The following is a 12051-nucleotide window of genomic DNA, read 5'->3' as shown; positions in this document are numbered from 1 at the left end:
GGTTAATTTTAAGGTGTGCTTTAGATTAGGTACATGCATCAGTAAAACTCTGAAGACATTTGCTTTGAAAAATGTCAGTTTTAGTAATTTGTTTAGCTGCAAATTACCACAAAAGATAACAGTCTTTTCTACATGGTGTTTATAGAAAATATATTCATATTAGTAAATTGTACATGCTTAGAAAAATAATAACAATAACTCTAAAATCTCTAGAGCATGCAGTATAAACTTGCACATTCAGCACTGTTACTGACCTTTAGAGGGCACTGTCCTCCATCTAGACTCAGGGTTCTCAAATAAACACAGGAGAACGGGAGCTCCTTGTTATCTGTCCCGGAAATGCTATAAAAAAAAGACTAAGCACCCACATACATGGCAAACAAGAGATGAAGCAGCAGAATGAGACCAAATGAGCCCTTGTTTTTAGTTTTTTCTATCTATTATAACTGATCACAGCTGGTGTCAAGAAGTGCCACGTAACTGAGCACGCAGCCACATTACTAAGCAATTCATGCGTGCATCAATCTTTTCATCAATGGGCAAAGAATATCAGCGGTCTGAGCACTTTTATTTGCTATAGCAAATAAACCTAATAAGAAAAAGTAAATTATTTGCCTTTGCAACATGAGACTCATATGAGGTTGGTAAGATTTTACAAAATAGGCTTTCTTTAGTTGTTTAAGAAGAAGAAAAGGTCTGAAAGGAACCGATTACTCATAAAATGTGATCTAATCTTGTGCGCCACCCCCCTGTCCATGACATACACAGTTGGTGTTTGGAAAGGCTTAAGCAATGTTTTTTTGTTTGTTTGTTTTGTTTTTTGTTGTTGTTTGTTGGGGGGGGGGCGTATTTGGTCTTGTTGTAATTTCAATAACAGATAAATGTATTCGGTTTTGTTTTCGTTTTTTGTTAACAGCTGACACGTGAACGAAGAGTTTTGCTTTGCCGTTACATTAGTTGTTCTCTCTCGCTCTCGTTTATATATATCGGATTTCTTCTGGCATTCAACAACCTATGTATTTTAAATAAAACGCAACACTAACAGGTATGAAATGCAGAGACAACCACACCAGTCACCCAACGCGGAAAGCCAGCCGTTTGGTTTGTTCCACTCCGCCCCACTTTCACTATGTTGCTGGGCAACGACAGTCAGGTGACTGTCTGCAGACAGAATATGGCTGACCTGTCAGAAGACCAATGAGGGAAAGGCCAAATTTTGCATAATCGATCTTATTTTCCTCGTCGTTTCTGACAACACTTGACCGTCTTAGAAAGCATTTATCCAGAGGTCGTCAAGGTAAGCTCGGGAGCGCGTGGTTTTTGTCTGTGTGTGTGTCACTCTCGTTATCTCGGAACAGCAGCAGCCACCGTTGGTGTTGGCTAGCTAAGTTAAGCTAGCTGTTAGCCAAACAGTCTGCGCTTTCTCTACCAAGAAAGAAATTCTAGTTACAAGAAATGACATTTAGGCAACTCTGTGGATTCCTCAAGCTTCCTTCCGGAAACTTGTAACACTATTGCAGAACATGTTGTGTCGAAGGATATTAGTAGAATGATAAAAGTTAAAAGGGGAAGTTATAAGTTAGAATTGCATTCATCGTGTTGCATTTCAGGCGCATATTTAAACCAGTCAGTATCTGTATACACACACATGCACAGACAGTCCTCCCATGAAAACTTTTAAATCTATATTTGGATAAGGTCTCCAGAAAAGTAATCTGTTCCGATTTACTCAGAAGTAATAACCGCTGTAAGTTTTTGGTTTGCTTTGTTGTGGCTTAATTGGCTCAAAGGTCTTGGATTAGAATAGGTACTTGCATCACATTCAAACCACTCGTAGCTAAAGCGACTAGCGGTGACTATCTCGTTACAATGAAATGTTTTTCTGGCTAGGCTAGTCTAGCTAGGTTAGTGCAAATGCTGTATAAGCACCTGCTGCATCCAGAACTATTAAACATGGAGTTGTATTATAAGGACGTGCGACGCTCTGTGATAATTTCATTTCATGTGCATTTTTTCCAATTACTGTTTAAGTTAAAAAACAACAACAAACAAACCCACAAACACACATATACGTGTATACAGGAGCACTTGGAATGGATCTCTAGCATCAGCTATGCACTTCTATTACCAGCGAACTGTGGGCAACCAACATTGGGCTCTTCCCGCAGCGGAAAAGTGGTGTTTGTATCCACAATATACAAGCGTCACACCACAGGAGGAAAGTAGCTGACCTCTGGAGAATAGGCACATGGCACTGTAGTAGTAGTAGTGACATACCCACAGTTGTTTTCAGTGGAGAGTTTTAAACCTTTGACCAGAGTTCATGCTGGCTGTTTAGCTGTGGGAGGCATTATGTGGGGTTTTTTATTTGGCCATGCCGATGTCCTTGACTCTGATCTGGAGTGCCACAGTCCTGCCAAAGACCGCATTGTCTGTGTACTGTTGTAATTTCTTTTGATCTCAGAGCAGTGAGATGTATTACTGATATTGTACAGTTTTGCACTCAAAATCTATAGGTTAATTTTTAACAGATTTGTCTGTTTGATACAATGTTCCAAGCTTATTGGGTCACCTTAAATGTAGAGCATATGACAAACTGGCCCTCAGTTCCTACTTTATCTCTGTGATATGAATAGTTTTTTCAGTGTCTGAAGACTTGTTAGTAAGGGGAAAGTTGTTTCTGGATGATGCACTTGCAAAAACTACAAAAAAAAAAACCCTAAACTTTTTAAAAGCTATTTTCATCACCAAGCTTTGACATTCAGTGCATTTGTTCAAAACAGGCTCAAATAAAAATTGCAGCAAGCTGAATCATTGTAGGCAAACCTTCATTTTATTTGAGTTTTTATTTATTTATTTATTTTTACCATTGGAGTTTCAGAGGCATTTAAGGGCTCGTATGAATTATTAAATCCATTAACAGAAGCACGTGATCTGGTTGCAGATGAGTGGGTTGCCGGAGGGAATGGCAAATGGCCCAAGCAGGAGTGAACACTTAGAGAAAGATGCTCAGATTTGGGAGAGACCCTGGACTCTTGAAGAGATGCGACAAAACAGCGCCAACTGGTCCTTAGCAGCGGACTCAGGGGTAAGTCAGAAAGTTCGTCCCCAGCTCTGAAATGGAGCAAAGAAACAGAAGATTATGATGTATGTTCTGTTTGGTGAATTGAAAGTCATCCTGCAAGCAATCCTGTCTTAATAATGTCTAACAATTTCCTTTTCTTTACAGCTCTTCCTCTTTCTTCAAGATTTCTCACAGAGAATGCTGTCAAAGACACACGAGATTGAAAAGCAACTGGACAGTCTGATCCGTGACACCAAGACCACAGACAGCTGCTTGCACTCTGTCTTTAATGACTTTTTGATGCTGTCCAACACACAGTTTATAGAAAATGTAATGCATAGCTTTTAAACATTTACACTGCAATTCCTTCTTTATAGCTTAGCTGTGTCTGTACATGATGATAACTCACACAACTTATTGATGCACTATTGGAGCCACGAGTGATCCAAGGTCTCTTTTGGTGAAGTTTACATGATGTAATCTGTCTTTTAACTTTATGTCCTGTTTCAGAGAGTGTATGATGAAGAAGTAGAAGAGACTGTACCCAAGACTGAGGCTTCAGAGAAGAAGCCTGAGCAGGTACGTTAAGAAATTCAGCACAGGTTACTCGTATTTCTTGAACTATTCCCATAACTGTGATTATGTGTGGTTTTCCTTAAGGAGAAGTCTCGAGAGCAGAAAGAAGCAGAATTGATACCTAAGATGCAGGAAGCTGTGAATTATGGTCTGAAAGTGTTGGAGTCGGCCTTTGAGCATCTGGACATTAAAGCAGGAAACTCTGACTCGGAGGATGAGGAGGTGTCAGACAGAGCAGATGCAATCCTAGAGCCCAAGGTATGCTTTCATCTTTGAAGCATTAAAGGGGATTATTGTAATAACTATAGAAAACCTATTAATAATGTTTCTTTACATTCAATTAATTTACTTCCTGTTTCCTGATCCTTTAGGATCTTTATGTGGACAGACCACTGCCGTATCTGATTGGTTCCCAGGCCTTCATGGAACAGGATGATGTTGGACTTGGTGACCTATCAAGTGATGGTAAAGTACTCATTAATACTGACGACAGCTTATGTAGGCACTCGCGTAAAGTAGTGTATATTTCTAACAGTGTATTTCTGTCACTGTCATTTCAGAAATGTCAGTTGACAGTGACAGGGACAGTGTGATTGAGAGTGAAGATGACAAAGAAGAAGTTGTAAGATCATTTTCACATTTTTTTACAGCATATATATCTTCTTTTTTTAAAAATCCTTACATTTATACATGTTTCTAATACTTTAACAGCATTCAGACGATGATTTTAATCAGGAGGAGGAAGTTCACGATAGTATTAAGAAGGTAACCTGTTTCCCTGTTTGTCCAACATATTAACAACTACAGTACATGCTAAAATAAAATATAACTAACATTTTTTGTCTTTTTGGGGGGGTTTTCTCCTACGCTTGCCTAGAAGTCCTCCATGGTGAGTTATGAAGATGATGAAGAGGACGATGAAGATTCTGACATCTTCGGGGAATCAGACAAGGAGGATGACGAAGACACACAAGTATGCTACGCTCATATAAAGGACTAACAACAGTGTTATGGAAATGTCTGATTCCTTTTTTTCTTTTCTGCTTTCTAATCTGCTCTGTTTGTTTTTGTCACTTTCAGAATACGGGTCCATCGTCATTTGCTGATGAGCTAGCTGCCCGAATCAAAGGTGAACCATTCAACAAACCCGAGGGAGATCGGGCATGTGAGTCCTGTTATTATGAAACTTTTTAAATATTCATCTTTTCCACTCATTGTATTCCATTTGATTGAAAATCAGTGCATCCAAGTTTACTTTTAAGATTTCCCAGAAAGCATTACAGCTCATCACTGCATGCTCAGATATTTTGTTTTTTCTACCGTGTTATACATTGGAAGCATTGGCATCTAAGAAGAAAAGTAAAAGCAGAAAAGAGCCAAAGCCTGCAAAGCCACAGGGTAGGACACTCATTCATTCATCAGTACATGATGATTTTTGCATTAGTGCTTTTCCCATCACTTATTTCCAAAGCAGGGATTTTGATTCCATTATTCTCAGTTTTGTCAATTTACATTGTAACAGCTGCTGAGGAAGACAGTGATGACATGTTCAAGCCACCGAAGATGGAGGATGATGATGATGAAGAGGATGATGAGTTTTCACCATTTGGGGGGAAAAGTGGTCTCTTCAGTGGAGGGAAAGGCTTATTCGATGATGATGACGAGGTGATAAAGTTATTTTGTTGGTTGCTCTGTTTCACCCGATTTCCACATTGTAGAGACTGAGTTTGAATTGTGTTGTCTTGTATTGTTGTATCATCATGCAGGGTGATCTTTTCTCTGAGGCACCAAAACCTGCTGTGTCTCAAGAGAAGAAAGCAGTGAATGAAAGTGTGAAAAGCACAGAAGAAAGTGCAGGTAAGAGAACAATATACATAAAATATTTACAGATGTTTTAAAAAGTGGACCTATAACTTAACGCATATCTTTTCATTAACACCCAAGAACCTACCAAATCTATAAAGAAGATTCCAGTTGGTGCTGTATCAATATTCCCAGGTAGGAATTAGTTTTATGATGGCTAAATAACCTTGTGGGTGTGTGTCATCATCCTTAAATAAAGTCAGTCACTTTCTGCCAACAGAAAGCAGCCTCTTCAGTTCAGGGAACAACTCCGAGTCAGAGGAAAGCAAACAGAATGGGACTCCAGCTCCTAAGACCACTGCCCCTTCCAAACAGGTTCCAGTAGGAGCTGTCGGAGGAGGGGGTGGGCTGTTTGATGATGAGGAAGACGACGACGACTTCTTCGGTGGTAAAAGCCGGAAAAAAGCTGACTCGGGTAAGAAATGAAAATGGGAACCTAAGCGCTACAGTGAAAGCTGAAATAAGTTCCACACTCTGAATGGAATATGTGGTGATTGTTCTTCCTTTTTTACTTTTCAGAAAAATCCAAACCCAAGAAAGCTGTTGACCTTTTCAGTAATGATGATGATGATGATGATGATGGGGACATATTCAGTGACAAGTTCAGTGCAGCACCTCCACCTCAAAACAAGAAGGAGGTAGTAGCAGAGAAGGAAAAACCACCTGAGAAAAAGGTATTTTATTGCTGCTGCGAAACATGATGACTCAGTGTGTAAGATGAGTTTCATACATTCATTAATTTTTATGTTTAGATGCCTGCAGGGGCCATCTCCATGTTTGGTCCTGGGACTAAAAGCTTGCTCAGTGAGGGCCTAAAGAAACGGCAGCCATCTACCAGTGAGGAGTCTGAGAAAGCAGAGGAGGTCTGAATGGAACATTGTCTAACAATATTCTCCTGACAAAATCAAATTTACTGTGTTTTCACTTGCAAAATGGCAGGACTTTGGGCAAAAAGCACTCAATTTGGCTTCATTAACTTGAATGCGAAGGCCATCTAGCATTTTTAAAAATTTTTGCAGTGTTTCATAATACGCTATCAACTATTTGGAGACTTGGCTGTATATTGAATTTTACCTTATTCCATGAAGGTCTGGGTGTACAATTTGTTTTGTGGTTGTTCCTGCCTGTGGAATAAGTCATTTGTCAGGCACAGATCATATTAAATGCGCAAACAAGGGCAGAAACTCCAGTGCTTTCCGAAAATAGGCCAAATTCAATTTAGTCTGGAAAACACTGCCGGCTTTTTCTCCCGTTGACAGAGTTCACTTCTCTTTGCTGTTTATCACTGTTTTTCTCATAAGATTAAAAACCTTATTCTGCTGCTTTAAATTCAGAAAGGTATTTGTATTCAGTTTCACATCATCATGTTATGGATTTCAGAATGGTCTGCCTCCAGATGTTGGAAGTGCTGCTGTCAAGCAGCCTCAGAAACCCCAGACCAGAGGCCTGTTCTCTGATGATGATGAAGATACACAAGTAAGGCTCTCAGACATCAGTGGGTAAAATTAAAAACAGCATTGGTACATTTTATTACACTATAAATGTGTTTTGCCTTCCACAGGTATTTTCAACCAACATTAAGAGTCAGTCTAAGCCTGAAACTACAGGCCAGAGCAAACCCGCCAAGGCTCCTTTGTCTTTATTTGACGATGAGGATGAAGAGGTGAAAATATTTCTTCACAAACTTAAATGAAGTTAGTCTTATTTTGGTGAGACTGCATCACTATAATCTGATGAATCTTCTGCTTGCAGGATCTGTTTGCCTCTGTAGCTAAATCTAAACCAAAACCACCTCAAGCTAAAGCCTCCACACCACAGCCCACTAAGCCTGTGTCCAGTTCACTCTTCAGTGATGACGAGGTATGAATATATACAAAAAACAAAAAAAACATTCCAATTCTTCCTGCCAGCACTTTATTAAATGATGGATTATTTTCTCAAATGACAGGACCAATGGCTAAGTTCAAAAAGTAGTGCAACAAAACCAGAGACCAAGACCGGAGGTATGAAATCCAGTGCAAGTGCCCCATCCAGTCTCCCCAGTGCCATACCAGCTCAAAAGAGCACCCTCTTTGACGACGATGAGGATGATTTGTTCGCTCCAACAAAAGAATCAAGGTATTTACAGCATTAATGACTTTCTCTTCCTCCATGCAGAATATTTCTACTCACTGTAGAATGACTTTTATCTTAGTTGACTGTAATAAAGTAAAACTTTTGCAACGCTCCTTGACAGGATTTCTTAAATATCCTCTTGTTCTGCCACTCTTTATAGTAAGACGAAGCCGCAGAGGGTTGCTCTCTTGTTCGAAGATGAGGGTGGTGATGATGATGAAGATAAAGGTTCCCTCTTTGGCATCAAACATGCTGTTAACACAAACGCATCAACCCCAGCGAAAGTGAGTGCACTCATGATTTGTTTTGGGGGTTTTTTGTATTTAACATTTGCTTTGATGCTTCGTTACAGTGATCTTTAAAGGGGTCTTCAATTGAAAAAGCATCAGCAAACAGTATTGATATTTAAACTGAGATTCTATGTAATATATTACACCCTTTTGTTGTATTCAGACCAAATTCTATAAATAACTCTTTTCTTTAGAGACCTGATGTGACCTCTCAGTCGTCCTCGGTCTTACAGAAGTCTGAGGAGGTTGCAGTTTCTGTGACAGCATCAAAGGACAAACCATCAGTGCAGGAGAAACCTGCAACAAAGAACACTGAGCCAGTAACACCACCATCATCGTCAGAGAGCAGTGAAAGTAAAAAGAAGCCTGCTGGAGCTGTGAGTCTTTTTGGAGGCATTAATGTTCTCCCGAACAAGCCGACAAAGAGCCCGTTGGATGAAGACGATCAAGATGACATCTTCCTGTCTAAAGACAGCCCACCAACAAATGTCAAAAAGGACGAAAAGAAGGAAGAGAAAGTGAAAACAAAGACCGTTAGTCTGTTTGATGATGAGGAGGAAGATGAACGGGATTGGAATGATCCAATATTCACGCCCAGTAAACCCACAACAAAAAACCCTGAAAAGGTTTGTCTGCTTCACAGTGAGCCTAAGAAGAATTGAGTGAAGAATTAATTGAATTGCATTATTTTGTTTCTCTTGTAGTAACTGTTAAAAAAGTCTGTCTGGATATTATTTTATAGTCTATAGAGGAGCGACCGCAGGCAACGAGCACCGGGGTGTTCCAGGATGAAGAGCTGCTGTTCAGTCACACACAGCAGAAGGACAACGACCCAGATGTTGACCTATTTGCCACTTCAGGAAAAAATACAGTCAGTATATTTGATATGATTTGTACGTCTATCTTGTCCTTGTTGATAACATATTTCACTTAGCTACATAGTGTGTCTAAAAGCAGATATGTTCTTTTACTAGAGTTCCAAGCCTAGCTCAGTGAAGCCAGCAGCACAGAGTCTGTTTGCAGATGATATTGAAGATGACCTCTTCAGCTCCATCAAGCCAAAAGCTCCTCCTCCGGTACCAGTATGATTATTTTTAGCAATTAGATTTTGGGCTTCTGTTGTGTTAGGAAAAAAAATCAGTTGTGTTAATGTCAAGTAAACTCAAAACCCAGAAATCCAATCCCTCCTTTTCATTCTTAGAAAGTAGCAGAGAAGCCCAGTAAGCCTGTTGACAAAGCACCACTCGCCAGTCCAGACCCTGTATCAGAGACTGAGGTTAGACTGAATTGCCCATATCATGCTTTCTTCCTTCTAAGTTTTTACTTTTTATGTATTTTTTTTTAATGGTTTTCAGTATGTTGTGATAGACGCACTTATTTCATAGTTTCCCTTATTGAAATACAGTGCTGTTTCTAGCTGAACACAAGAAATGCCAACTTTTGGATTAAATTCTGACCTGTAATTTGCTGTAATTTGACCACACAGAAACCTGCATCGAGCCCTGTAAAACCAAAAGATTCCTCATCGAAGATTGGGAAGCTTCAAGTAATATTTTTGTTTTCATTGAATCAAAAGTCCTCATTCCTGACATTTCACTCTTGATTCCTTCTGAGGAAAGCTTGTTCCCACTTACATGTCTTTCTTTTTAAGGTTTCCTTCTGTCTGGGCTTTTTTTTTTTTTTTTAAATATATTCCACCTTCAGATCTTCAAAATGAAGCATATTGTCTGCTTTGTATGTATTAAACAGAAAACAAAGTTTGCACCTGCTACTTTGCAGTTTCACTTGTTGGCACTTAGCCATCTTGTTCTTCCTTCACTTCCATCAACAGTTCTGGTTTCTCATTTCTCTCTGAATGATCTGCTGTTTGGAACCATGATGAGAAACTTCATGAATAGAGAATAGCCAGAAATGTCTATTTTTTGAGTCACATAATTAGTCTGTTTTAAAAAGGCTAGTATCATATTTATGTTTTTCACTTTGACCCTATTTTGTTTGCATTCAGGCCAGTCTGATGATCAACCCTGCTGCGTTGCTCCCTGGTGCAGTACCCACTATGCCAGGAGATGCAAGTTTATTCCCTGGCATGGCACCCAGTTCCTCCTCTGGTGTATCCAGCTCAAGCTTGAGCCCAAGCCCTGCCACAACTCCTGCAGGAGTTGTGGCAGACAGAGAGGGAGGCGTCAGCTTTGACACCCCGGTCCAGGTCACAACATTGGAGAGTGCACACAAGGTGTGTTTTTTGATTCCTGAGGCTTATTATTGTCTTCTTTTTTTTTTGTCTTTTTTTTTTAATTTCTGGGTTGACATTGGTAGTGTGAATCTTCTGTCATGCAGAGTCGCACCAAAGGTTCTGCACTTCGGAGACCCCAGTCCAGAGCAGCGAGGCAGCAAGCGGCCCAAAGATCTGTGGAGGATACAGAAGAGACCCTAGGTAGAAATGTTCTTGGGCCAAACCCCACTGTGTCTGGTTTAGTCTCACCTACATCGGACAAGTCTGACCATTTGCACATCGATCCAACACTACCAAGCTTAACTGCACCTATAGCCCTGCCTTCCTCTACACCTTCTCAACCTTTGCCCTCTTCCACACCTGCTCAACCTTTACCCTCCCAAGCTTCCCCTAGACCATTTGAACTAAAACTACCAGTGTCCTCGAAGGCTGAAAAGAAAGACTCTGTAAAGGACAGCAACAGTAACAAGCTGCTGCTGTCTCCTGATGAGGATGACCTTTTTGGCTCTGACAGTCTGTTTGGGGGAGCCTCAATCTCTAACAAATCCTCCACCAGGCAAACTTCCAAGGCGGCGCCCCCTCAGGCCAGTAGCGGGACGGGACTAAAGAAGGATAAAGATAAAAGCACACTCCCATCCATTTTTGATGGCAACACTGATGACCTTTTTCAGAAGGTTAAGCCAAGACCAACTACTAAAAAAGCCAAGGCAGCATCCTTTTTGGGAGAAGATGATGATGATGATGATGACATCTTTGGGCTGAGCGACAGCTCCACTCCCTCATCTACAAGCAGTAAAGAAATCAAGAACAGCAGTAGTTTTTCAAAGCAGGACCTCTTTCAGGTACCTTTCTTCTTATTTTATTTTTATGGAAATGAGATTGTCTGTGTCGTACTCCTAATGAGGTTTATTTCCTCAAACATTTGTCTGTTCTCAGGATGAAGTAGCCGCTGTGCCTAAAGTAAACAAGAAGCACAAAGAGAAGACCATTGATGCCAGCTTGTTTGACGATAACATAGACATCTTTGCTGACCTGACGGACACTTTAAAAACAAAAGAGAAGTCCAAGGCAAAGGGAGAGACCAAATCGATATTTGATGACGACATGGGTAAGCGACAATAAAATGCACGTGGTTATTTTTAATGGACATGTTCAATTTCGCCTTTTCTCTTGTCTGCCTGGCTTGTTTGACTAAATATTATGTATGCCTCTCTGTTCTTTAAAGATGACATTTTCTCAACAAGCACAATAAAGCCAGTGGCAAAGGCTCCCCCTAAAACAAAGAAAACAACACCATCCAAGGAGAACAGCAGTACCGCAACGGATTCAAGCAACATTTTTGATGATCCACTTAATGCTCTGGGCGGGAATTGAACTGTCGTTTCCATGTAGCCAGATTTGTACAATTTGTGGATTCATTCTTTTGTCATTTGGATCATTGAAAGATATCAGATTCACTGTTAATAGAGTATTTATTCATATAAATTCATATAAATAATGTGGCATATTTTTGGCAATCAAAGTCAAATGAAAATAATTCCAGCTTTTCCAAAATCATCCTGTTGTCATTGTTATTTTATACTGTTAGTCTTTCCTATACATAATAGCACTTTATAAGCATACTATATGCTTAGCCTCGAAGTCTGCAGAACTTAAACAGTAACTGTTTTGTTTGCATCCATGGGCTTTGCCATGTGAGATTTCATCTCTTTAGGTTTGTGCCATATCATGTTTATGAGAAATCATTGTGTTTACTTACTATCTTAGGCATTTTTGACAATGTTTTTATTGAGGAAATTCACCCATTTCTTAACTTTGGTTGTGATTAAAAAGAAAATTCATTTTTAATAACTAAAAAGAAACATATTTTAAGGATCCTTATTGCCTGTGATTATTTCAGAGTCTGTGAA

At 39.8% G+C, this 12051-nt stretch overlaps 1 protein-coding gene across 6 annotated transcripts; it reads left to right on the top strand.

Moving 5' to 3' along the window:
* The first annotated feature begins 1165 nt into the window (after positions 1 to 1165).
* Positions 1166 to 12048, top strand: washc2c (WASH complex subunit 2C). 6 transcript variants are annotated; one of them, XM_063491359.1, is made up of 31 exons: positions 1166 to 1297; positions 2945 to 3088; positions 3230 to 3394; positions 3575 to 3643; positions 3725 to 3898; positions 4012 to 4105; positions 4201 to 4262; positions 4352 to 4405; positions 4518 to 4613; positions 4721 to 4805; positions 4979 to 5038; positions 5163 to 5305; positions 5407 to 5497; positions 5585 to 5638; positions 5724 to 5918; positions 6023 to 6177; positions 6256 to 6366; positions 6884 to 6979; positions 7065 to 7166; positions 7256 to 7363; positions 7452 to 7621; positions 7779 to 7902; positions 8142 to 8534; positions 8651 to 8779; positions 8883 to 8984; positions 9110 to 9184; positions 9395 to 9454; positions 9914 to 10141; positions 10246 to 10983; positions 11078 to 11249; positions 11367 to 12048. In XM_063491359.1, exons 2-31 carry the CDS (start codon positions 2945 to 2947, stop codon positions 11513 to 11515), a joined length of 4398 nt encoding a protein of 1465 aa, XP_063347429.1. In that variant the 5' UTR covers positions 1166 to 1297; the 3' UTR covers positions 11516 to 12048. The 6 variants fall into 6 exon arrangements, with proteins under 6 accessions (XP_063347429.1, XP_063347428.1, XP_063347431.1 ...); XM_063491358.1 differs by having other exon boundaries at positions 8103 to 8534; positions 11367 to 12047; XM_063491361.1 differs by lacking the exon at positions 4979 to 5038 and having other exon boundaries at positions 8103 to 8534; positions 11367 to 12047.
* The last annotated feature ends 3 nt before the right edge of the window (positions 12049 to 12051 follow it).

Source organism: Pelmatolapia mariae, linkage group LG13 (assembly GCF_036321145.2).
Source record: "Pelmatolapia mariae isolate MD_Pm_ZW linkage group LG13, Pm_UMD_F_2, whole genome shotgun sequence".
Lineage (NCBI taxonomy): Eukaryota > Metazoa > Chordata > Actinopteri > Cichliformes > Cichlidae > Pelmatolapia > Pelmatolapia mariae.
The sequence above is the reverse complement of the archived record's forward strand: the minus strand, read 5'-3'. Positions and strand labels throughout refer to the sequence as shown.

What these genes read in the sequence shown, in the direction of transcription:
- washc2c (XM_063491358.1), top strand. Translation starts at nt 2,945, where the DNA reads ATGAGTGGGTTGCCGGAGGGAATGGCAAATGGCCCAAGCAGGAGTGAA. An exon ending in CCGGAAAAAAGCTGACTCGG is followed by an intron (nt 5,919 to 6,022) that starts GTAAGAAATGAA and finishes TTTACTTTTCAG; the next exon opens with AAAAATCCAAACCCAAGAAA. An exon ending in GCTCCAACAAAAGAATCAAG is followed by an intron (nt 7,622 to 7,778) that starts GTATTTACAGCA and finishes CACTCTTTATAG; the next exon opens with TAAGACGAAGCCGCAGAGGG.